Here is a 26,621-nt window from a genome sequence, read left to right as displayed (position 1 = left end):
CCTCTGATAGAAGGCAGGTTACAGCCAGCCCTCCCCCACCTGGTTCAGGGGAAAAAAAAATTTTCCTTGGAGGAAAGTGAAAAAGATAAAAACTATTTATTTAACAAACACACAGGAAAAGGATAATAATGCTAAATAATAAAACCTCTCGCTGTGGAGAGAAACCTGGGAAGATTTCGGAGTCCTTCTGTAGGTGTACTCTCTCTCCTCCTCCTTGAAGCTGGGTCAGTGTGGGCCCACCTCCAGGGCCTTGGTGGAAAATTCTCCCACTGTGTTCTGATGTTGAAACAGTCCACAAGAGAAGAAGGGAAAAACCGAAGTCCCAGGAAAACAAAGTTCAACTCTCTGTCTCCCTCCGGAGAATGGGGCCGAAAGGTGGCTGGAAAGCAAGAAGGGTACTTCCTCTGCTCTTGCTGCTGCAGCAGGATGCAGAGGAGTGTGTGCCTGTGTCCTTGGACAACTGCTTTGAAAAGTTCACTTGGTTTTTTTCCTCTCCCCCCTCTCAGGCTTGGTTTAAAGGCACAGAAAGACACAAAATTAATTTCTGGGCATAGAGCAGCGATAGGGGATACATATCATAAAGTCACCCCAAGACACCTTTGTTTTGCATCACTTTGTCTGTATAATGTCTGTTTCTTTATTAGATCATAGACTGCAGCATGGCTGTCCAGGAGGAACCAAAAGAACCATATGTCTCCTCGGTGCTTCCATGGATTATCCTGCACCGGATCATCCAGCATGAGGAAGATGCTTTTCGATCCCTTTGCTGCCAGCAGCAGCAGAACCAGGGAGAAGAAGGTGGATTATTTCTTCACTTTTACATATTGGACCTGAGCCCTTTACCTTCTAGCTCAGGAATATAAATAATAAAGTACTTGTTTGTTGTCTTACCTTGCTGGCTGAAGGGAGTAGAGGGCTATGCAAGCATTACTCTCTACCAGAGAGGAAGCTTATTGACAGTTGAAGCATTGACTTGGATTTAACTCAATTCTGTGCTACTTTATTTACCAATATTTACCAATTTCTTTCCTCCAGTGAGTCCTGACACCCCTGTGTTGCCTTCTTCACTTATGCTGCTGAACACAGCTCATGAATATTTGGGAAGAAGATCCTGGTGTTGCAATTCAGATGGTGCTCTGCTCAAGTTCTATGTAAGTATTAGCATCGTGGAATAAGCGAGATTGACTCAGATTGATCTCTGAAAGTCATTTGGCCAAGCCACATTTCAAAGCAGGAAACAAAGTGCAAAATTAGATTGTTTACTGCCTTGTCTTCATGTTAAATATACACTTTTAAATCCACTTTCCATCTCTCCCAGACAAAGATATGAAAGTTTCAGTCAGTTTAATCTGAATAGCAAAGGCTTGTTATTCCGGACCCTTTCCCATTGGTCTGCTTCTGTCACACTTCCCATTGTTTTCTGGACTTACCTCACTGAGAAGAATTACTGTTTTCTTCTGGTTTTCCTCCTTTGTTTTGCTTCTTGCACTAGTATTTTATTTTGTTCATGGGATTTGAAAGGGAAGTAGGAATAACCAGTCTGGTAGTACTGTACATCATTCAGAAGCTAAAAAAAACCTGTAGTGATACATCTTTAAAATTGCTGCTAAAATAACACAGTGGGATTCCATATTCATCTTGTCTCAGTGATTCTAAATAAGTTGCTCACTTCACAGAACTGAATTTTTCAAGTGTTAGGTAGGGTTTGCACATTTTCAGTGTACGTAAATACTATTTATCATGTAAAAAGAACATATTTAAACTTTCAGCCAAGAAAATTCAGTTTTGAATAGCTTGGTTGTTTGTTTCTTCCAAATCACAGGAGTAAAGATTTGCAGGCCATCATCTGTCCTCAGTTACACAACTGGAATGCTACTGATTGCTCCCACATCCTGTGGTATTACATGGATTTGATCTGAAGCTGTGATGTATTTAATTGTTCTGCAGTTGATAAATTTCTCTTGTTTGATTATACCTACCTTGATTTTATACCACAGTGTGAAAAAAATAGCAATTCTATTGTTTTCATGTTATTAACTATTATTTAAAATGTAGATTTCATCTGTTGAACAATGATGAGAATGAAGAATTACTTCAGCCCTCCATTTCCCTGTGCCTTAAGGCTGTTCTTTGCTCTGTTGTTCAGATGGGTGTGTTGCATCAAATATGCTCCAGAAATGGGTGTCTGGGCAGTAATGCTGTAGCATTATTAGATGAAAGGACTTACCCATTCATTGTTGACCTTTTAAAGATTATTCCTTGAGGTCTCATTGTTACACCAGAGAAGTAATTGAAGTGGTTGAAGTAGAATATTTCTATGTGTTTGCTCATTTTATCTTGGCTTAGAAACCCAAGTGCAGTCAGTGTTTCCATGAGCAGAGCACTGACAGCCTGGGACAGCGTGCCTGTGGCAAATCCCAGATAATGCGGTGCCGTGGCATCCACTGGGCTGTGCTCTACAGGGACATTTCAGTGGCACTTTACAGGTTCAGCTTGACTTCATTGAGGTTTATTACCTTCAGCCAAGAGAAAATCATTATTAGTTCTGCATAGAGCTACTCAGGAATCTCTTAATTTCCCTTCTCAGCACTCCCTGGAGCTTATTAGCCACAGCTCAGTGCCAGACCCCATCTACCTCTGCATTTGAGCAGCAGCATGTCCAGGACAGTAATTTAGACAGCTGGGAAGGATGGCACAGAGAGCCTGAGGGGTTCTGCAGGAGTCTGCTCACCCTTGTAGGGCTGGAGTGGATGAGCAGTGTTTGAACTGAGGCTGATTCAGGGTAGAACTATCAGATTATCTCTGTGTCCTGCTCTCCTCAGCCGCCCTGGTATTAGGAGCATAGTGCTGATACACCTGAGTTGCCCCTGCAGGGAATTCAGAGGGCTTATTAGCTCAGGCCCTGTGCTTCATGAAAATAGATAGGCTGTTTCCAGGCTCGAGCTTGCCCACGGATGTCGTGGTCCTAAGTGATAAGTCTAAATTGTGTCTGTACAATGTGCCTGTATCCACAGCCTGGGGAGTCACAGAGTATGGTCTGTGAACCTGCATAAAGTACAGACAACTGAGAGCTGGGAATGTATCTGCAGTGAGATCTTTGCAAATGTCATCACGTTCTTTGAACAAAATGTTCCATTTTCACTTACAGAATTGCCTGCTTCTTAAACTAAAATGTAATATAGTATTATTAAACACAAGAATTTAGTTTTCAGAGACAAGAGGGTATTCACCTTCTGTAGGTGAACTGTCTGCTCAAGGACCGTATATTGCTTGTGGATGAATGTGCTGTGCAAGAGAAGATGTTAATATTAATTAAGTCCTTTAGCAGTAGTCTGAATTATTAGGAACAATTCTGGATTTCTTCCAAGAACTTAAAAGTTGAATAAGAACACAGGATATTGTTTTGAACACTGTTCAAGTGAGAATTCGCTTACTGCTGTTAGATGTGCTTTTGTTTGTAGCAGTAGGAATATCATGCTTTTGTTACAATATCCTCTGATGCTCACTGTTTTTCTTCAGCTTATTTAGCTACATTTTCTGTAAATTTCAAATGTTCACAAATTCATACAGGGAAAGTGGTGGCAATAAGATGTCTGCTGGGACAGTATGAATGAATCTGCTGTGACTCAAAATGTCATTGAAATGCTTTCTAAGAATTGTCTTTGCTTTTATTTTTCAGGGGCTTGCCTCTTAATAAATGGTACCTTGATCTTAGCACAGATACTTTAATCAGAAGAGAATCAGCATATTATGTTTAATCACAGCTCTTACAAATTAGCTTCTTACATGTAGAATGGCAGATTTTTGCCGCGTAATGCAGTGTTTGTATTGTCAGGAAAGTCCATCATGATGAGAAGTTTCTTTCAGGATCATGCATAAATATTTGAGTTTGCAGTCCTAGATGTTGAAAAATTATAAATGGTCACAATAAACATTTCTGGGTTTTTTTAATTGAAATTTTGTAGTGGAACACATTGAAATTGAATTTTAAACCTCAGTGGTTGTGTGGGTTTTGTTTTGGTTTTGAAATAAATATCCAGAATCCCCCTCCACAGATTATTCTTGGTGAAGATGTTTTTATTGACCTTGAAATGTCTTCTTGGAATGTGTTCCTTTTTGGTTTGTTTTTTATGGAAACTTAGTGAGAATTTTCAAAGAGTTACCTTTCTTCTTTTGGCGTTCAGCTGCAGTTTTTATAATGAATGTCTTAAAAGTATCAGCATCTTCCAAAATACACTACTGATGGGTACTTTCTCTTGTAGTGTTGAAGGTAAAGATAGCAACTTGCTACAGTGTTTAGTCATTTGGGATCAATCCAGCCACTTTCCTTGGTGTGTAGCCATCTGTGTAATACACTTCATACTGTGCAACTCTTTAGTCCTTTTAGCCAGATTGTCATTAACTCTCTCTTCTTTTCTTTCCTCTCCATCCTGCTTTTTCTATGCAGAGGAAATTGTGGTTTGTAAATTAGGGCAGAAATTCTTCTGTATCTTTTCCTTATTCACAGTGTTGATGAATTGTAGTGTTGATATTCACAGAACCAACCTGATGTGTAGGGGAGAACTTTGAATGATTTTAAGTCTGAAACATGAAGCTGATATCTAACCTCATTGATTAAAGATAAGAGTTTGTGAATTAACATAGGAAGAAAAATAAAAGCACTTCAATGCCGCTGCAGTACCATTGAAATGACTTGGGTGAGACTAGTTTACAGAAATACAGGTGTAATATTGTTATTGGTTGTTATTGGGGAAAAATACATGTAGTCCCTTCAAGTTGTTTTCATCATCTGCCTTCAGACAGCTGGGTAGCTTACTGTGATCTTCAGGTGACCTTTCCCTTGATGCTTGGCTTGTAGGTTCAGGTACTACAAAAAGAACTTGCAGCATCCACTTCTGAAGATACTCATCCATACAAAGAAGAGCTGGAAACAGCCTTGGAACAGTGTTTTTATTGTTTATATGGTTTCCCTAGCAAAAAAAGCAAAGCAAGGTACCTAGAGGAACATTCAGTACAGCAGGTTAGTTATATTATCCAATGTCATTGGAATATCCTGGAGTGATGAAAGATGCACACTTGTTTTGTTCTAATGCATTTTGATATATTTTGGAGAAAGATTACTTTTATTTCCTTGTAAATTTTATGTATTTTACACATTGTAGAGAATAAACTAAACATTTTCATATTTTTTAAAACTATAAATATAACAAGTCAGATATTTTAAATTAAATGTTAATGTAGTCTTATCCATAGTAGTCTGCCATCTTGAAAATATTGAGAAATTGATTTTATTAAGCTATCACTTTCCTGTTTTCAGCTGAGAAGAAGTCCAAGGTTGGGAAAAATTTAGAGAGGAAAAGTCAGCTTGAGAGAAGAAAACTTTAGCAGCCAGCCTTGCAGTTTTATCAAAGTGAAAAATGTCACTGTTAAAAATTTGCAAGTACATTATATTATCACTTATTTTGACATCTGATGGTAAATACCTGGTAGCTGTTTATAAGAAAAGTGAAATTCAGTTGGATTTGGGAGAAGGGCAACTACAGAGTGCCTCTGGAAGAGGGTTGTAATATTAAGGGAGGGAGAGAAAAATACAAGTCAGCAATACAAAGCCCTGTCTGGGACTTGTGACTAGCAAATGGTTAAAACTCTTGTTTGAAGGCAGATAAAGAAATTACCGATACCACCTCGTACCCATTTTTCAGTAGTTTTGATATTCTAAAACTTAAATTCATAAACAAATGAATGGATTTTGTTCAAAAACCTCAGACTATTTTGCGCTTAACCAAATTCAAATGATCATAGAATTATCAATCAAAATCATTTTCATACAAGCAGAATGATTGTCTAGCTCTGTTGAACAAACCATTTTAAATACACAAATACTCTTACATTACTATTCATTGAATATTTGGGAATTTTGTATGTTATACGTGTATCTTAGAGAGTGAAGATAATGAGAGAAAGGGTATAAGGAAGAAAAAGAGAAGTATAAGGAGATTACCCTCTGCAGCTTCCCTATTTTTCAATGCAGAGCAAAATTTACTGTAAGGGTAAGGTAAACAATAAAAGGAGAAAAACTTAGTCTAGCAGAAGAGAACTGTGAATTATTTTTGGGTATTTTTACTGCTTACAAGAAAGAAAAGTGAAGAGAAAATGAGGAGTAAATTCTGAAAGTAACTTTCTGTAGAGAGTGAAGATTTTTGAGTCTCAGAATTTTGTCTGATTCCCATTACATTAACACTTCTTACTTGACTCTGAAATGGAAGCTGCAGAGTTCTTCTCCATATCTTACCCATGATCTCAGTGTCACTCAGAATGTTTACAATTGATTCTTGCTTACAGACAACTTTTCTGAGCAACTCTTCTAAGCATACACTAAGCATACACTAACATACACTAAGTTACAGCAATACCTTAGTCTGTTATATCAGTGAGAAGTGTATTGTATTTGTGAGCAGCATAAACTAATAGCACCTTTAGCTCTGTTCTTGGGAGGTTTAATTTGGTTCCTGCTAGAGTGATATCTATACTCTTATGAACTACAAAGGCTGTAGAAAACCACCATTAGTAGAATTGAATTTTGGAATTTAAAATATTTTTCCCCCCCTCTCATCTACCTCCCTTTTCAGGTTGATCTGACATGGGAAGATGCTTTGTTCATGTTTGAGTATTTTAAGCCTAAAACTCTTCCAGAATTTGATAGTTACAAAACCAGTACTGTGTCTGCTGATTTGGCCAACCTTCTGAAGAAAACTGCCACAATTGTTCCTCGAACAGACAAGCCTATGCTAAGCCTGGAGACTGTATCTGCCTATATTGAAGGAACATGCAGCAAGGTATAGTGAGTTGTTTTTTTAAAAAATTAAATTGAAGGGAGTGAAAATTGTTCTTGCTATTTTTATGTAGACTTTTGAGACTATTAGTGGAATGATTTTTTCCATGATGTTGGATTTCTGTGGGTAATTGCTTTTAAAATAAGAAAGATCCCAGCAAAGCTTTTAGTCTTTGAATGGTAAAATACAGTCAGCATGAGATGTTCATTAGTGTTTGTAAGTGCTCTGTATATCTGTGAAATGCTTTCGATGTCTTCATATTCAAAACCTTCATATTGTCTGATGAAAAGGCTACTTTCCCTACAAGGAAGAAGCAAATATGCAGCTCATTTAATGTGAACCTTTGCCTTTTTTATTTTCAGGCACCATCTCTCCCAGAGGGTGCAGACTATTCTCCACCGGTGGTGACTGAGCTGTATTATCTTCTGGCAGACTATCATTTCAAGAACAAAGAACAGTCTAAGGCCATTAAATTTTACATGCACGACATTTGTATTTGTCCAAACAGGTCAGTATATTTGAATCCTGCTGCACATCCTTCATTCTTCTCACTTCTTTCAGTACTAAAAAGCAGACAACTGGTCTCAGGAATGAGAAAAAAAACCCCAAATAACCAAAACCCCCATTATCATAGGTCCATTGTATATTTAAGGGCATCTCTAGAACAACCCAACAAAGAAAACAAAACCGAAAATGTAGGGTTAAATATTTGATTGCTTTGAAATTAAAACCAAAAAATGAAAGGGTGGGGGGGGAAGCTAAATTGAAATAAAGAGTAACTGTGAAGAATGAATTGTTTGTACCTTTTATTCTTTGCTTCGGCATGTTCATGCATGATAAGGAGTGAAAAATGTCACCATTTCATAGTGTAGCTATAGCACAAATAGCATCCTTTAGTGGATTAACTGTTTAGGCTGACCTCTTTCCAAACATGTTGATTTTGCTGCTAGAGATCTACACAGAGAATACAAGTAAAGTATTTAAGTGATATTTAAACAAACCCACCTTGTTTCTTGATAATTTACAACTCACTGAAATACCATCAAGATTAAGCTTTCTCATCTTAAAAATAAAGCATGTTCTCAATATCAGTCTTCTAAATTAAATTAACCTTTAAATTTGCTGATTAAATGTAGAGTTTGCATATTAGGTGTTAGTTATCATTTTAATTCTCCTTGAAGTTGATAGATCAGGGTCAGTGACAAAAACCCTAATTTGATAGATTTGAGACAAGAAAATTGTTTCTAAATCCAGTCACGTAACAGAGACAAAAGGGAAGGTGAAGGCACAGAGCAATTTTAGATGTGAAATCTTCAGAGGAAATAGCTGTAGTTTAATCTTATTGCATCTTCTGGTCTGGGACTTGTGACTAGCAAATGGCTAAAAGTCTTGTTTGAAGGCAGATGAAGAAATTACCAGTACCACCTCCTACCCATTTTTCTGTAGTTTTGATATTCTAAAACTTAAATTCATAAACAAATAAATGGAATGCATTTTTGTTTTAATATGTGACTTTTTTTTTTGTTCAGAAGATGCCTTGTATGGTAGCACAGTATTTTTGCCCCAGTCAAATTAGATGGTACTTGTCTGTACTACAGTTCCTGTTCCATTCCCCCCAGGAATCTGACTATTGAGGTCACTTGACCTAAAAATGGGTTTTCAGTTGGAATCAGAAGAAACTGCAAGCAAAAATATGAGAACATTATGGTTATTACTTTGCTGTTAAAATCATGGTAAAATTGAAAAACCCCAGAGCAGCTGAACCCTGGCGTTAATGTGAGATTGTGGCCTATGGAAACCACCCTTCAGACTGTATTGTCAATAAACACAGGGCTGGATCCTCAACAGTCCCTCAGTCAGAAATTACAGTTTTAGTTCATCAGAATTTTCCTACTTGAATGCATTTTTGGCTTTATGATTTTTATGTTGGGAAATGATTGTGATTATTCACAGTTGAGTCCAGCAATACAAGGTGTCATAATGTCTGCTGGCCCACAGAAATAAAGGGTGGCAACATTTTGACAGGACTGCATGGTTACTGAGAAAAAAACAGTAGAGTGCTGCCATTAGAAATACAGATACACTGGCTTTGCATGGCAAATAAACCTGGATTTTTCGTCTGTTTTCCATGTGTGACAGTTACTGGGGACAGTGCGTTATCAGGAAACCCCTTTAATAAAATCAGTATTATTTAGGCTATACAGCTTGTGTTCTACTCTGAGGAGAGGAGGAAGTGCAGAAATCTGTTTTGAGGTAGCCTGTGATAAAAGGAGGAAAAAGTTGTAGATACAAGATAAATCTTGTCTGTGCCTTCAGTGTAGCGTTCAGGGGGGAGTTTGTTCATGTGTTATGTTCTTGCTTGCGTAGGTTTGACTCCTGGGCTGGGATGGCTCTGGCTCGAGCGAGTCGCATTCAGGACAAGTTGAACTCCAATGAACTGAAGAGCGATGGCCCCATCTGGAAGCACTCTACCCCTGTCCTGAACTGCTTCAAACGAGCCCTGGAGATCGACAGCTCCAACCTGTCCTTGTGGATCGAGTACGGCACCATTTCCTATGCCCTGCATTCCTTTGCATCCCGACAGCTTAAGCAGTGGAAAATGGAACTTCCGCCTGAAGTTGTGCAGCAGGTGGGATCTAACAGAGAGCGTATAAAATTTTAAACATTTAAAATTAAGTTTTCTAACATAGTAAAATTTTAAATTAAGTATTTACATGCTATATTCCACGTATGAGACTGTATGGTTACTTAGTAATATTGGAAGTTCCAATATTCATGTAATCTGGTGATGTCAAACAGCATTTGAAGGTGGGTTTTTTTCTTTCTTTTTCCTGTGTAAAATCAGTTTGAGCCTAATCTTTGAATTGTCTCTTGAAGGTGACACAAAATTATTGTAACCTTCTGGAAAGGGGAGTTATATTTACCTTTCCTTTCAGTAAATGTCATGCAGTGTTTCCAGGAAGAGGTGAAATGTATACAGATTTAAATAGTAAAGAGATCAGAAATTACTCTGATATCTGTGTCCACATGTCATCTCTTATATCTAAAGAATCTTCCACTTTTTCTATGGTTTTGGGCCATAATAATCTAATTAAGGGAAAATGCTCAAGCCCTTCGATTTCTGCTCAGCCTTCCCTGGGTAAGAGCAGTGCCTTGAGCAAGGCATTTACCTAAACAAAAGATCAAAGTGAGAAGATTGGTGGAATTTCCATTGAAAACATTGTTATGAATTCATTATCTCTTTCTGCAAAAGGGAGGTAAAAAAGATTATTAAGAATTTTATTGCTAAACCAAAATGTGCAATTGTAAATACACTCTGATAGTGATAAGAGTTGCTTGGGAAAAATGTTTTATCTGTCTTTTGGACCAGTGAACTCCGTTTCTGATTTAGCTATTCTGACTTCCAAATATTACGTAGTCTGCAGCTGGAAGCAGAATGAAAAAAAGGAAGTGCTGCTTCTTTGCTGTAATTAGTAAAACTTTCAATGTTTGAACTACAGAGATCAGTGCTGGGAACACCCTTTGCTTCCAGGAGTAGTATTTACAGTGAGGTGGTGAGTCTGAGCTGCCTCCAGCACTGGATTAACACTACACTTCCCACAGGCACTTTCTTGTCGAAGAAGAAAGATGATGTCAGCCTGCATATTAAAAGGGAACAATTTGTTTATTAAATAGTATGTTTGAAATGACAATTAACAATAGAGTTTTCTTTTGGAGGGTTATTGCATCCGACAGCTCCAAATGAACTCCTTGGAAAATGAAGATACTACACTTTACGCCTTTGAGTTACCAGAAGTTTGGTCTTCTGGTCGTGTGGCCTCTTGGCTATGAGGGATTTGTTGAGGAATTCCAGGGGTAATGCTGGAGTTACTTCCTATTATCAGATACAAGGAGCAATACAGAGCAGCCATCTGAAGTTGAGGATTAAATGGGAATGTTTATTTAGGACTACTTAAGTCTTCGTTTTTTTCAAGTGAATATATTAAAAATGCATCATTTAGCAAGAAAAGTTCTATTACCATAAAAGATAAATTGAAACAATTTCATCTCACTTCCACAGATACGTCTCTTCAGGAATGTGTTCCTCATACATAAAAACCTTATTATTCTCTTCTTCTTACAAAATCTTTAGGAAAAGAAAGGTTATGTTTTAGTTCTTGGTTATAGGTACACAGCTTAAATTTATAAACTTCATTTTCAAAGAGAGAAAATTACATTAATGCATCTTTTGACCTAGTTTTTTTACATGAATTTATTGGCATTTAACTTTAATTTATGCTGCTGATTTTAATTTTTTTTTGACAGGGTGGGGTGGGGAGAGTATTAATCTCCAAATTAGATACATTGCAAGCAAGACGAAATACATTTCTTCACAAGTGAGAGTGGTCCATAGTGGCTCTAGCAGGCTTCAGTTGCAGAACAAAGCAAATAAGTTTTTTCTTTGAAGAGTTAAGATAATTACAGCTGCAAAAAAGTGGTAGAATTTCTGTAGATGTGAATATTGGGTTGTTATTTTTCAGATTTATATTTATCTGCATATTCTTACACTTCTGTTACTTACTGTTTTGTTCTGGTTGGTTGTGTCAGCAGTTACTGGAGTGAGCAAAAACCTATCCATAAGCACATTTTGTGGGTTGTGTGAGTGTATTTGATCGCTTGGGATGTATTTGATCACTTCTATGTCTTTTAGGTTGAAAATGTTTAAAAGTTGTACCTTGTTTATGCGCTTTTGTATGGGCAGCAGCGCATTTTGAGAGTTTTCTGTGTGAGCTGCAGTGAATTTGGTGTGTTCTGTGCTCTCCCCCTTGGCTGGGTGGCAGATGGAGGAGCGCAGGGACAGCATGCTGGAGACAGCCAAGGTGTGCTTCACGTCGGCATCACGCTGTGAGGGCGACGGGGACGAGGAGGAGTGGCTGATCCACTACATGCTGGGCAAGATTGCCGAGAAGCAGAAGCAGCCTCCTGTCGTATACCTGCTGCACTACAAACAGGCAGGGCATTACTTGCATGAGGAGGCTGCTCGGTATCCAAAGAAGATTCACTACCATAATCCACCAGAACTTGCCATGGAAGCGTTGGAGGTAAAAGAAAGTTAAATTTGTAGGCTTGAAGCCTTGTTCTCTACAGATTGTTAGGCACACATACATGGTGCTCTGCATCAGGGAACGTTTGCAAGGTAGACTTGGAGAGTAAAATAGAGCCTGTTGCTCAGGCTGATTTAATTTCAAAGGCAGTTTGAACAGGTGGGTAGCAATTCCACTTCTGAATTTTGCTGCACACAGTTCATTAGTTTTTATAAAAATCAAACATTGATAGGATTCACAAGCATCTTGTACCTATGGAAGCACAAGTTCATGCAAGAGGTAGGACCTTTGCTTTCACTGCGTGTGGTTAAAGCAGTGGGTCTAGAACATACCCAGTGGTGACTTGCTTGCAAGGAGACCAGCTCTGCTTTCTTTGTTCTATTCCATAGGTTGTGGTTATAAAATTTGTAGAGTGTTCAGATTTTGTAATTTAAAAGCAACTTTCAAAGGCAGGGAAAGTTCAATTCAGGTAAGCTTAAGTGACAAGTAGCTGTCTTAACTAACTCCTGCAGATTCTATAGAGAAAAGACTGTTTGTAATAGATTGCAGAGCTAGAAATTCTTTACTGACCAAATGGACTTTGGTGTTTTTTAGGTATATTTTCGACTTCATGCTTCTATTTTGAAACTTGTGGGGAAACCAGATTCTGGAGTAGATGCAGAGGTACTGGTTAGTTTCATGAAAGAAGCTTCTGAGGGACCCTTTGCCAGGGGTGAGGAGAAGAACACCCCAAAAGTTGCAGAAAAGTGAGTGTTAGTTTATCCTCTGAATGTATGCTTATAAACTACTATACAATAAACCATTAAAATTAAGCTGAATATAATACAAACAAAACAAAGTGAATAGAATTTATTCTAATGTTTGCAGTTTTCAAGTATCATGAATAAGATTACATGCTGCTCTGAGATCTCAATAATTGGCACAGAGGAAATGGGAAGGGAAGAAAACAACAATTTTGATCTTGTGATCCATTTTGAAGCCACTGTTTTTATTTATTAATAAATCTGATTTTTAAAATCAACGGTTAAAAAATGCAAATTGGACGAGAGATTTTAGTCGTTATTATTTGTCTCATTAACAACTACAAGATAAAGAATAGTTTACTGTTGACCAGTGACAAGGGAGGAATATAACTTTCCTTCATTTAGTATTTGTTAGTGAGATTTAATTGCTCTCTTGGAAATGCTATAAGAACATGTAGTCTCCTTTTGTTCTTTGTATATGTTGCAACTATATAAACACTTCACCTTTCTTCTCATCCTCCCAGAGAAAAACCTTGCATGATAGATGAAGACTCTCACTCCTCAGCTGGAACAGTGCCAGGCCCTGGGACTTCCCTCCCCTCCTCTTCCGGTCCAGGTCTGACATCCCCACCTTACACAGCCACTCCAGTTGACCACGATTACGTCAAATGTAAAAAACCCCACCAGCAGGCAACGCCGGACGGTACAGTCCCTGTTCTCAATACTGCCAGCAGGGAGGTGCTCTGATCATGGGGGGTTTGACCAGGAATGATCAAACTGCTCAAGGAGGGTGAGGGGTCTGTGGTAACACGGGCAATATTGAAGCTCATTATCTTTATGAATTCAGTGCCTTAAATAGAATCAATGTACAGTCAGAGCTTTAAATACAAAACTCAAAGTTGTCACCTGCCACCACTGGTACCTGTAACTTAGTCAAAACAGTAATGTTGGTAGGAGGAGTATGAGCTCACCGAATTTTCAGTGATTTTTTTTCTTCGGAGCTCATTAGGAAAGATGTGGGTTCAATCTTCAGAAGACTGGACACTGTTTCGGCGTGTATGAAATGACCAGGTGAAAATTCAAACTGGTTGAAACAAGATTGATAGAAAGACAGCACAAACCAGTATTACCGTTTTTCGAAGGAGGCAGGTGGCAACTATTTGGAATATATTGTGATTCAGCACGAAGTGATTTGCATGACAGTCCTGTAGATTTCATCTTTTGATTTTTCTTTATCATTTACAATGACTGGTTAGCAGCTCATCTTTGTAGAATTTAAAATTATAGAATAAATAATTGGCTTATAAATGGAGAAGAGGGGTGGTATCATAGTGTTAATGAAGATCTTTGAAATTGCATATATAATAGAAATTAAGTTACAATTTAAGTAACCTGAGTTTATTATTTGGCTAGGAATTTGATTCTGATTCTACTCTTCTGGCCATTTGTTTATCCATCTGGATCTTTGAGTATCAGCACTCAAGGAGTAAAATATCTACAGTGTTTAGCTTAGCATTGGTAGAATGTGCCAGGCCCCACAGAAATGCTCTGCTTGATATGCATTTATTTCTGGAGGGTGGGCTGCTTCCTATTGTCATTTTCTGAAGAATGGAAATTTGTAAATAACTTTGTTGACACATTTTTGAAACAAATGTTCGTATGCCTGAAATTTTTGCAGGGTGAATTTATTCCTTTTCCTCAACAAGTAATTCTTGGTGCAACTGAGAGAAGCTCCTTTATTTCTTTCATTATATTGAACAGGGAAATGTTTGTTTTGTTATTGCTTGCATTTCACTTGGGAGTAATTCATTAGACTGTTTTGAGATCATTTGTAGTGTAGAGGTGTCAATGGATTATGCAGTGATCAGGCTCTTTTATTAGCTTTTTGATGGCTTTTGACGAAACAGCATAGAAGGGAGAAAATATTTAAATATTTCTTAAGTCATATTCCCTGTGAGAAGCATTTCTGGCTAAGACTACATCTGCTTAGGTCCTGAAGACTGTCTAAATGCTCCCAGGAGAGACATAAGTTAGATAAATATTCCAATGCGTGTCGTTAGTACCTCTCTCCAAGTAAGACATTATGGGCTGTGGCAGCCGATGGCCCAGTGGGAGCAGAGGCGGCTGCTGAGCAAAGCCTGGAGGTGCAAGTGCAGGAACATCTGCCTCTGCCAGGGCTGAAGGAGCAGTTCCTGGATCTGCAAGCTGAGCCTAGCTGGGACTGAGCTTTGTGCTGTCAAAGCAATTCCAAATGTCAGCTGCTGCAAGAAGCCGAGTTTGGGTGATCTTCAGCAAGGCTGTGTGTAACCATGACAAGGAGAATTGCAGAGTACTGCATCATTCATAATGTTTTGTAAGTTGCTGGCACAACTAAACCCTGGATACAGCATATTGAAGAACCCTAGGAAACTGAAATATTTGCCTTGGGGCTGTTACAGATGGAAGAGCTAACAGGCTGAGCTAACAGGCTCAGAAATCTTCCACTTTTATATTATTACATATACTGTGCTCTTCTGCATACATTTGCATTTTACTTGTATTAAAATACATACTTTTGAAATAAAATGCTCTTGACATCTTACACATAGTCACATCACTGAAGAAAGCTGGTGCCAGCATTTCTGTTGTACCATTCCTAAAAATAGCAAGAAAATACTCATCATTTGACTACTCTTTAGAATATTTTTTAACCATTCTGACAGAAATGAAACTGTCTATATTTTTGTTCAGGAACAAATAAATTTACCTAAATTAAGCCTAAGTATTTATTCCTTCTGAGGCCTGACAATACTCTTTATTTTGTGTTGATATTGTTGATCATACATGGCATAAGTAAAGTAAGGGTATTGTACAGTTTTACACACTTCTTTTCATATATTACCTCAAGCAAGAGCCTATTTGGGATCATTACTGATCTTTGAGACCTTTTTTGACCATTTTTGTGTTCTGTGCTTCAAGAAAACATGACCCATAAGGAAAGAGAGAAGGAATTGGGATGGTTTGTCTATGGAGGAGAAGACTCAGGGGAGACATGACAGCAGAGTGACCTAAATAATGTTGAAAGCTGTACAAAGAGGCAAAACCTCAGGATGTCCATGTTCCTGGAAGACAGAACAGATGATACTACACTTAAATGCATTTTCATTCTGAACATTAGAAAACGGTGTTAGAGCAGTCTTAGGAAATACCGTTTTCGTATAACCCTGCAATATTTTAGCACTGGAAGTCATTAAACAGTGGTGATACAGCTGTCTGCCAGGCATGATGGAGATGTAATTTATCCTGATGGAAAAAGGAATGGACTAGATGAACACTTGCAGTTCTTTCAGAACTCTACTTTTTCTATTAATTTTGTGGGTTTTGTGGGTTTAGGTTTTGGTGGGTTGTTAGTTTAATTTTTTAACAAGATACCCAACAACTTGCCTTCTAGAGCAGCAAATTATCTCATGACAAGCTGGAGAGAATTTCTGTACAGCCAAACATCTTTTCTTGAAAGTACTGGGATTCTGATCTTCAAACATTTATCTGTAAATAGGTGAAGCTGTGAGGGCAGACTTATTTTGAATACATTATATTTAAATGTATCATTATAATTCTGTAGCTCTCTAGCAAATTTTGCTGGTGGAAGATGGTGATGAGGATATGCAGAAATCACTGTTAAAGCTGAGAGCATTGAAAGGCTTCAGATCCAGTGAATGCTGGTGATACTAGTTTTAAGTCCTGTATTTAATGAAAATGGGAGAAAGGAACCAGTAAATACAGCTTGTAAAGTAGCTAAACTTCTTTTCCCTCATAGCAGCTGCTAGCACATATCTCCTTCAAGGAGACAAAAGTATTGCTGAATGGCAGCTGTTATTTGCTGCCTGACTTGCTGCTGTCATGTGTGTAAAATGGGTAGCTTCCTTTCTCTTTTCTTGTCCTTCCATTCAGCAACATCTTTTCTTTCCTTCTGTTAATCCTGTCTTTCCTGTCATCACCCCTGCCTATTGCTATTTTATAACCCTCCAAAGTGAAAACTTACATTTGAAGTCTGAAGCGTAGGTTCAGACTCTTATTTTCTAAGAGCAAAATAGGAAACAGGAACGTAGGAACTTGCCAGGCACCCAGACTATCATTACCTGTAGTGTTACTGTATTTACACAGCTAAATGGCCAGTGCTATATAGCAAAACAGATATGCTCTCTGTCCTCCTCTATACAGGCTGGATGTATGTAGTCAGTAAAGACCAATTGCAATAAAAGCAATAAAGTTAGTTCAGAAAGCAGGAAAAGTGTTAAAATGAAAAAAAAATCAGAATAGGGTATCTGTTTCCTAAAGAGTAGACTGGGAGATTGTTTAGGAGGTCTTTTTTGCTGTGTTATGCCTTTGTTGTGTTGATACTCAATTCCATATTACTGTGGTGGTATGCAGATGATGTATCCATTGCTATTACAGTGTTAAAATGTTGTATTGTTTAAGTCTTCATCCGTGTAGTATGTTGTGTGTAGTTAGACTTACTTGTCCTTTTTTGTGTTTGTCTTTGCCTGATTGCTTTTGCAACCAATATTGCCCGTGCTGCCTCTAACCTTACACAAATCTCTGTTCCCCAGGCATTCTCTTCCTGCTTTTACCTGTCACGGCTTGCTTTTAATAATTGGCAGAACCTGCATGATAAACTCACTGGGAAAGGCTCCTTGCTTCGTGCTGTGGGATAAGTCTCACTTCATAGTTTGTTGGTTTGTAATTCTGCAAATGTTATGAAAATGCACAGTTTTTGTAAACGGGGTTCTCAACATCCTGATGAGACAAAGGTGATCTCTGAGGAGCTTCTTGCACCAGGTTGTCACTCATGCTAAACTAAATCAGCTTCTGGGATGGAGTGGATGTTTCTGTGCGTAAAAAGAACATCCACATTGCATTTTGGAACATTGAAATCTTGCCCTTAAAATTCTCTCTCTTCAGCAGTTAAAAATGAAATCTTTGGGTCTGCAGTACATGTCCTGTTCTGGCACGTGGTGCTGGATGTTCATGGGGACAGCATACTGGACTACATGAATAATGAATCACACCCAGTTTATTGCAGTATGCTCCATTTTTACCTTTCCCCAATTTAACCTCTCTCTGATTAGTACAAGTGTCACACTGAGATATAGTGTGAGATTATGTGAAAAGCATTTGTCCAAATAAATGGGACATTAGTGAGATACTCTGTTGCTCTGCTCTTGAAGGCAGAACAGCAATGGGACTGTAAGTTATGGAAACACATTCAGTGCTCAGTGCAGCCAGACAAAACATAGACTCTCATCTTTGACTCATGTTAAAAGAGAACTCCCTTTAAATTGCTGTCCTCAAATTAACCTACTCCCATGCAAATCTCTGCAATTCTTTTGTTTTTAATAATGTGCAAGTGCCTTTTGATGCAGAGCTAAATGTTGTCTTCTGTTATGGGTGGAATCTGTTTGCAGAATGAGAATTCTGTGATACATCATGTTTCTGACTGCAGACCAGTAAAGAAGAATGCTCATATGTTCAAGTGAAGAGGGGAGAGATGGTGCCAGGCAGGACAAAGAGAGTCTGTACCTTCACAGCCTGGAACAACCCACCTTTATTGCATGAGACAAGATTTTTTTTTTCCAGTTATATATAGTTGCTTATTCATAAGCTCTGAACTGTGCATCAGGATTTTTCTTTTCTGCAAATTGAGTTAGCATATGTATAGAGCTCTTTAGAAAAGCTTTCTGTGCCGCTCATTTCTGATTTTTTGACTTGTAGCTAATTGTTTATCATGATTCAGATATCTTCTTATAATAACTGGACACACATTTTCCTTCAGATGTTTAAGACAGACAAAGATATTATTCAGAAGTGAGTTGTACCCTCTTGGCTTTCTCAGCCTGTTACTTACTCCTGCATGCAGGTGTTTCAGAGGTCTTCTCCCTCTTCCTTTTAACTTCCAGAAAGTTTCAAAAGAGGATTACTGAGCTGCATAGTAATTAATTGTCAAAGGCAGAACACCTCATTCACATTGGCACCATGAAGCTGTGCTTCAGCTCCCCTGAGAATAAATTATGTGAGTTTGTGCCACAGTTGGTACCTGGTCATCATACTTAGCAGTGAGAGCTCTGTCATTAGGATTGTCTGTCTGCTAGTTCAGGTCACTTACACTGTGACACATCACTCTCCTTGTCCCTCTTCCAGTGCTGAGTGGGCTCAGTTTAGGTAACAAGGCTTATGGATGGTCCACAGGGCTCCCGTGGGAAGATGCTGGCACAGGGTAATTCCTGCTGCAGTACTGAGCCCTGTTTTTCTTGTTGCATTTTAAAATGAAAGAGTCGTTTAGGCTCTACAAAGTTTAACGCAGCTTTGTCCTGGTGATGGGGTGGCATGCAGGTAGTATGCCCGAATGCTGAGGGAGCAGTGACAGTGACATGCCCATGGCTGTTCCTGCTATGGAGGAATAGTGGGGAATAGGGATTTTTGAAGTCAACGCAGTAAACTTAACTTCATTTAGGATAAGATTAACATTAAAATGCTCTTAAGCATCCAATTAAGGCAAATGGACTTCAGATATTTTTTCTAAAATTTGTGACAGATGCGTTTCAGTAATGATAGTGATTTAATCATCCATGTGACTGACAGGACCTCAGCATGATACAATTAAGGTCTTGGCAGTACAGGTGAATATACAAGTTCTTTCTTCCCAATGACATCTTTCTGATAATAATTAGTATTTTTTTACTAATGTCTTGGAAAGTTAACAAGATTCTTCTTTTGACCTTCTTACATCTCCTGTCCAAAGCTGCTCTTTTTCACCCATTGACAGAGTAGGTGATGTAATCTGACATAGATTTGAAATGAAATATCACAAGTTGAGTCCATTATGAGAAATCAGGTAAAAAAAAAACTTGCTTTCAAGTGCCATTTTCTGAAATTTTTAGAGATAAACAGGAAATACTTAAATTTACAGCAAATAGAGATTTCAGGTTGTTTGAAATCTTCCTAAAACTTGGGAATGATGCAATGAAGTAATGAAACAAAATATAATAATACCAAGGAGAGACATCTACTATCAGACCATGTTTTTCATAGGAATATTGTTACAGTTACTCATGCACAATTTAGTAGAACTTCTCCCTAGTCTCTTCATTTCTGCTACAGATAATAATTTTGGGACATTAATACCCAGCTGTATTTTTATCTTAGCTTTTGAAGTAATAGGAAACTTTACAGGGAGGGACCTCAAAAGAATATTTAGTCCTTGATTTACCAGTCTCTTACAACAAGGGACCACCCTACCTTTTTTGGAAAAGCTTGCCTTATTGCTATTGCTGGGTGGGGAAACTTAGGTAAACAAAATATAAAACCCAGTAATTTTTTAACTCTTAAATTACACTGGGTTGCATTAAATTTTCTTTAATTATAGCAGAAATTATTAAAAAGGACTGATGTTCTCCATGGATTTGTGTCATTCAAAAGGGCAGGTGTTGATCGCAGTTGGGAATTTGGAATTCATTCTCATGCCTCACACACTGCAGTCTGGCATGTAGGTTGAGTAACACAAATGACTCTCAACTACAGTCAGCTCTTAACAGATGAAGGAAAAGCTTCATAGCACAACAAATGTAAAAATATATGCTATGTGTCCATCTAACATATATGTATTTATAAAAAAGAGCTGTATTTGGGAGTTAGGCTAGAAGAGAATAGTACTTTTATGTATAAAACATGCCATTTTCTTTTCTTTTTAGAAAACCAGGGTTAGGATGTGAATTGGTTCAGTTGCCACAAGTTTTGCATTACATACTGCAGTATTTAGGTTTTGACAGAGCTTTTTATTATATTAAGGAACATCTTGGGTAACCTAACAAATGATGACTATTTGTCTGCCTTTCTTCAAAAGCCTACAGTGATTCTATAGGTTCACTATACTATTTTCTAACTGTATGTAGCAGTTAAGATAGAGATGAGGGAAAAAAAGAGTAGATTTTCTTGCTGCAATTAAAACCTATTGCCTTTTGCACTGTACTGAATGAATATGAACAGCAATTATTGTATTTTTATTTTGGTTAATCATATGTATTTGGAAATTCTCCCTCATCTTTTTTAAGATAAATAAGTCCAATTCTCCTGGTAATTTTCATATGTCATCTCATTAATCTCTCATTTTTTATCCTCTCCTCTGAATTAATTTTCCTTACTTCAGTGTCTTTTTTAAAATGTGGGTCCCAAATACAGACACCATAATTAAGTTTAATTTTCATTAGTGCTCAGTAGAACAGGAAGACATACATAATTTTTCTGTGAAGTTACTGATTACACACTGAAGAGTGCTGCTTTGCTGAAGCCTGACACTTTGGCCAGTTCTGGTTTGAGAACACAAATTCTTTACCAGCACATGTGAATGTGTGTGCTGGGATCCACTGACACATTTTCTGCTCCTGATCGTGTTATCTTTGAGGTGCTTGTAGAAGGATTTATTTATTTATGCTCAAATAATTCTGTGGAAAATGAAGGCTGGCTGGCTCACAGCTTTGACTTTTCATCCTTTGTAAAGATGAGTACTATGCTTTGTTTTACATTCCCTGGGACTATACCCATCCTCTGTGATTTCTGAGAAATTAATACTAATAACTGGTGGCTGCTGCTAATTTCTGGAATACTCCAGGGTTTTCCATCTGGCTCACTTAGTTTGAATGCATCTGCTGAATTCAAGGAATATCTAATATAATAGAAAGTTGTCTCAATAGTCATCTTCCTCTGGTTTTTAGTGATTAAGGAGCCCAATGTTAATATCATTATTTTTTGAATATAGTTAATGTATTGAAAGAAAAGGGGAATGAACATCCCTTCCTAGACCCACACTCATTTAAGCAGAAATTTCAAATTGAAATAGTTAGCTAATTGTAAGGAGGTATTTACTTTTGTTCCCATAAGGAAAAGCTCGTGTATACATTTGAAATTTAATGTGTTGAATCATTGTCTATCTTCGCATGATGAAAAGTTATTGTAATTTCCTAGTGATCTGATCTCACCCTCGCATATTGGTCTGGCACTTCTTGATTTACATTCTAATGCTTCATCTGTCATAACCCACACATCAGAACTGACCTGCAGGCTTGTGGCAACATCTGGAAATTTGCAATTTTTTTTTCCCTAGATGAGTAACTCAGCCTCTTTGCCACAGATACAGAAACTTCTTTTAAAAAAATATCAAGGGAGCTACTGTAAATGGTTTTCCTGATGTCAACTGGGAGTTCAATAGTATTGATTTGTACCACAGAAAGTTATTAAAGCTTTATAAATGAGTCATTTAAAGCTTGACTGACCTCTCTTCAGAATCCTTCTCTTCCAATTCTTTATAATTATATTCTTTCTGTATAAAACTTGTCATCATTAACCAACTGTATAGCTTCCAATTAGGAAGCAAATACTGTTCCCCCCATTCTTTTTCAAGATACAGTTTTATTAAGATCTGTTCACTGAAGGGGAAGGTTTTCTTTGTGTGGTAGTGAAAAGCCTACGGAGTGCATCAAATTTGGTTTAAATTCATTGGAATCCTAATAAGCAGAACCTGATCTGCAAGCTGAAGGTTTGCAGAGGGATTTATCTTGATAAAATAAATTCATAGGAGGCCCATAGCTCTCTCCTGAACAAGTGCAATTCAGATGGAACAAAAGAAATTTAATTAAATTATTCACTCATCTCAAAGCAAGGACTTTTGCTTTGTTAATTTTCTTTCTTGATCTTATCAGTAAAATTAATGAATTGGGGTGCAGTGGAACTACCTAGACAATGGATGTAACCCCCTTCTGGTTATGCCATTTCTGTATGGAATCATAAAGTGGTTTGGTTTGGAACAGACCTTTAAAGATCATCTAGTCCCACACCCCTGCAATGAGCAGGGACATCTTTAACTAGATCACAGAATCAAGTATCAGTATCTTAAGAAGAAATTTGAAATAATTCTTGTGGACTCCAGATTTAAAGGGAATTGCCTGTATTGGAATTTTATATTGAACACTGAATTGTGTTGGCACAATATTATGGAAAAATGCCAGTTTCCCATCTCAGTGGGAATGTGCAGGCCTCTTTCTGTCAGAGAGACTAAGCTGTGTTCTTTAGTCATGCAGGGTTGCCTCTGATAACCCTTGATGTAAAAGAACTTGGGTTATATCAGGCAGGTTTCAGACATGAGTGGGAGGTTTTCACTTGCCTGTTCTGAGGTGTGTTTTATCCCCCATGATAAAATCATGATGCCCGTTCCTGAGCAGATTAACAACTTAGTTGTGACTGTACTGTAGTCAGCAGCCACTGCTCCACTCTGTCAAGGTAAAGTCACTTCTCCTATTCTTCTGTCTACTGCCTTGAAGTCCAGTTTTCCTGTCTGTGTTAGGCCTAGTTCTTTGGTGTGTTGTTTATTTGCCATATCAAATCACCTTTCAGAATGTTTGTTGAATAGCATCTTACACCTGCAGGAGAGTTGGCATCAGAGATCATTCCTGTTAAGTCTTTGCCCTCTAATTGTACTGATTTTTCTTTCCTTTGTGAGTAATTTTTACCAGTATTGTTCTTCATGGTTTTTTCTTGTCAATTGAACTTTGCTTGTGTCAGGTTCATAATTATACTGGGTGCTTTTCAAGGCAAATGGTACAGTAAACCTGGGAAATTTTACAGGGCCATACAAGCTGAAATATTGTGTCCTCAGTCTGACTGCTTTTGAAAGTTGAGCTTTATTGCTTTTGAATCAAGTTCCAGGATTATATTCTAGGAAGAAATGTGGTGAGAATTAAATACCTTTTCTTGGTGGTGGTTAGGGATCTTACATTGCGGTTGTAAGAGTTTGCAGAGTGGCTGCAGTTTTGTGTGGCTGTTACCAAGAGTAACAGCTTGAAGAGTATGAAGTGGTGCATTCCTTCTTTATTTCTTTTGCAGAGCGGAGTCAGGATAGCACTGGAGCAGTGCTGTCTGACTCCAGTTCCACACAGGATATGTTTAATGAGCCTGCCAGTTCTCAAGACAGCCTGAAGAAGACTTACACAGAGAAGAGAATTTCTACTACCTGTGCTGATCCACTGATGCTCAGCAAAGACACCCTGGGATCTACAGAGGAAAAGGGTATGCCTGATTTAATAGATAATGTCAGCTGGAATAGTCTCATTAAAATGTTTCTCCTGGCTTGCAGATGCACTAAAATATGCTGCAATGTGACTAAGAATTTTAACTAGGTATCATTGCTGCCTGTATGTGTGTAGCTTAAATTTGGAACTGTGCCTCACTTATGTGGCCACCAACCCAATTTGTTCTATCTGTTAAATCTTATAAAGAAAAGAATAAAGATAAACTGCTGTCTGTGGTGTCCCTTGGACTGACTTGCCTTCTTTTAGGCAATTATTTGCTTTTTCTTCAGTGTTTCAAATCTCTAAATAATTTAAGGAGTAGTTATTTGAATATAGTCTCAAACAAGACTTTTTTACTTTTCCCAGGAATAGATGTCCTTTTTGTGCTGTCCCAGTAGCAGCTTAATATTCATTACAGAGAAGAGCAGAAGCAGTAGAATTAGATGCTTTATTCCATTGTATACTTCATTCCAGTGGAGAACTAGAATTGCTTTCTACCTGATTTTTCCGTATATAATAGTACTAAGCGTTCTGTATTCCACTGGAAAAATTGTTTCAAAATCCATTAGCTGGAATTTCCCTTTGTCTGATGTTTGTACAGTTGGATGTGGCAGTAGATAAAAAGACTGGACTTCAACAGGGAAAGACAAACAAAACCAGTGTCTAAATTTTGTCCACCTTTCCAGACTGTGGCTTTTTGTGGGATGCTAAATCTTTTTTTCTTTCTAAATCTTTAGTTCACACTTTCCCTATTTCAGAGATATAGAAACCATGCTATATGGATAGTCCTGAATCACTTCCCTGATCTCACTAGGAACAAGTGCCAAGCAGTCATCTTTTTGTTTGCAGACTCGTATTACCTTGGTTTCTTGTTTTTAAAAATATTTTACTTCAGTCTTGCCTAATCTAGAGAAGCCTGTGGTGGTGTTTGCATTAACATGCTGCAGTAGATGCCAGTTCCTAGTTTTGTAAAATAGTACTTCCATAATCACTAAATCCAGTAGTCTTTTGGCTAATAGACTAAAAACATGGCTCTTTTTCAGGCTTGCAGTGAGTTGTGTTATTGTCATAAGTTATCTGTCAGAAAAAACATCAAATGCATTCTTAATTTACTGGTGTTTATTAGAACAGATGTTGTTTTCCATAAAGCTACCTGTACAGTGAAATTATAATGGATACAGACATGAGGCAAGCAAATTTTGAAAAATGTGAGTTTTGTAAAGCATGTTTGTTCAAAAGTTCAGCCTTATTATAGAAAAAGCTATGGAGTAGCTTTATACTTGAGAATGAAGTACACTTTAGTGTATCTCTACACTCTCTGCTGGGAGATAAGATCTAATGTAAGAGGCTCTTTATCCTAGCAAAGACAAAGACATTGTAAACTTCCATGACTAAAAATCAAAGTTAAAGAAATTAATCTGCATGTAGCATGTGTGTTTCCAGCAATAATGATTAGCTGGCAGGAAATATGGAAGCTCCCACTGTAACACATGTTTTCTGAAGTAAGATTTGGTATCCTTCAACAAAAGATGGGTCAATTGAATTATAAATTAGCAAGTTAATCACAAAAATATTTACATGGAACTGTAGGTCCTACGTTATGCAGAAGACCAGGTGAGCCACTGCTGATTATTCTGTCCGAGCCCGTATGGTGTTCTGGAATTGTGTTCTTCTAGGCAGACTATTAAGGATAATACATTTCCCTTGAGAAGGTAGCTTTAATTTTCTGTTCTTTCTTCTTTTCTTTGCAAAAAAATTTTACTTAATTTACTCTTCTATTTTTTGGCTTTTTTTTCTCCTCCTCCTCAGTCTTCCAAGAACAGGTAAAATCCTGCATTGTGTAAGGTGTGCTGAATTCATACTATTGCTCAGGATAAAACCCAGATGAAGACAATGGAAGTATCACTGTGTGGCTCTGTCAATGAGTTGCAGATTATTTATTCAATGAACATCACAAATAGTCATAATTTTTTTTTCACTATTTCTGCCTATGCTTTAATGAAGAAAAGGATTACCTTTTGTCATATTTAATTTTTGTCATTTTCTGTATGTCATTTACCATTCGGAAATGGCAATTTCACTGTCACTTTTCATTGTCACTTTTCTCAACTGTTCCAGCTGCAGGAAAGTCAGAAGAGCTGCTGGAGAGCTCAGAATCTTACAATCCTGCTGAGCCTACTGGCCAAAAACTGGTGGTGGATCCTCAGTCTGCTTCTGGCAATCCCCTCAAAGCTGCCATCCCCCCACCCTCACAGTGGGACTGCAAAAAGAAAGCTGACCCTTGTGGAGACGATGCATCTGAATTTCCTCACGGTCTCCCCGCAGACCTGGAGGAGCAGCGCAAGTTCCTGACGGAGCAGTGCATTTCCTCCTTCTGCCTGTGCCTCAGCCGCTTCCCCCAGCACTACAAGAGCCTCTACAGACTGGCCTACCTGTACACCTACAGCAAAACTCACAAGGTGAGCACTGAGCTGCCACAGCAGCCACGTTCACTGCCCAAGCAAACAAGCTGGGACTAGTTCAGAAGTCTCAGTGTTAAAATACAGCAGATAAGCTTGTTCAATGCAGTTTGGAATGAAACTACACTTCGGGAAGTCTTCAGCTCCTAGATTGCCTGACTTGTGTGTGAGGTCAGTTAAGGAGAAAATTTCTTCTTTTATTACTGAACAAAGTAATTTTCTGTCATTCAGCAGAGAATTACATTTTAGATATGTCACATAAATTAAGATGTTCTCATAAAAATGACAGCAATTATTTATTTTACTGGGTAAGTGGACTGAAAAGTGACTTGGAAGCAGAAATTAATCAGTATTGTGTAAACACAGCATGTGACACAGACAAACTTTCTGGGTATCCTGGGTCTTT

At 37.9% G+C, this 26,621-nt stretch overlaps 1 protein-coding gene across 6 annotated transcripts in view; it reads left to right on the top strand.

Moving 5' to 3' along the window:
* CABIN1 (calcineurin binding protein 1) overlaps window positions 1-26,621 on the top strand; it is a 107,669-nt gene that overhangs the window by 15,688 nt on the left and 65,360 nt on the right. For 3 of the 6 annotated variants that reach the window (XM_048323219.1, XM_048323222.1, XM_048323217.1), the window contains exons 19-29: window positions 645-798; window positions 1,036-1,151; window positions 4,859-5,020; window positions 6,630-6,836; window positions 7,196-7,341; window positions 9,201-9,462; window positions 11,654-11,914; window positions 12,512-12,663; window positions 13,185-13,363; window positions 23,572-23,754; window positions 25,866-26,215. In XM_048323219.1, the coding sequence (XP_048179176.1) occupies window positions 645-798; window positions 1,036-1,151; window positions 4,859-5,020; window positions 6,630-6,836; window positions 7,196-7,341; window positions 9,201-9,462; window positions 11,654-11,914; window positions 12,512-12,663; window positions 13,185-13,363; window positions 23,572-23,754; window positions 25,866-26,215 (2,172 nt within the window). The remainder of the gene's footprint in view (window positions 1-644; window positions 799-1,035; window positions 1,152-4,858; window positions 5,021-6,629; window positions 6,837-7,195; window positions 7,342-9,200; window positions 9,463-11,653; window positions 11,915-12,511; window positions 12,664-13,184; window positions 13,364-23,571; window positions 23,755-25,865; window positions 26,216-26,621) is intronic. The other 3 variants (XM_048323221.1, XM_048323220.1, XM_048323218.1) reach the window with 2 other exon arrangements.

This window comes from Corvus hawaiiensis, chromosome 18 (assembly GCF_020740725.1).
Source record: "Corvus hawaiiensis isolate bCorHaw1 chromosome 18, bCorHaw1.pri.cur, whole genome shotgun sequence".
Taxonomy (NCBI): Eukaryota; Metazoa; Chordata; class Aves; order Passeriformes; family Corvidae; genus Corvus; species Corvus hawaiiensis.
This window is presented reverse-complemented; position numbering and strand designations above follow the sequence as displayed.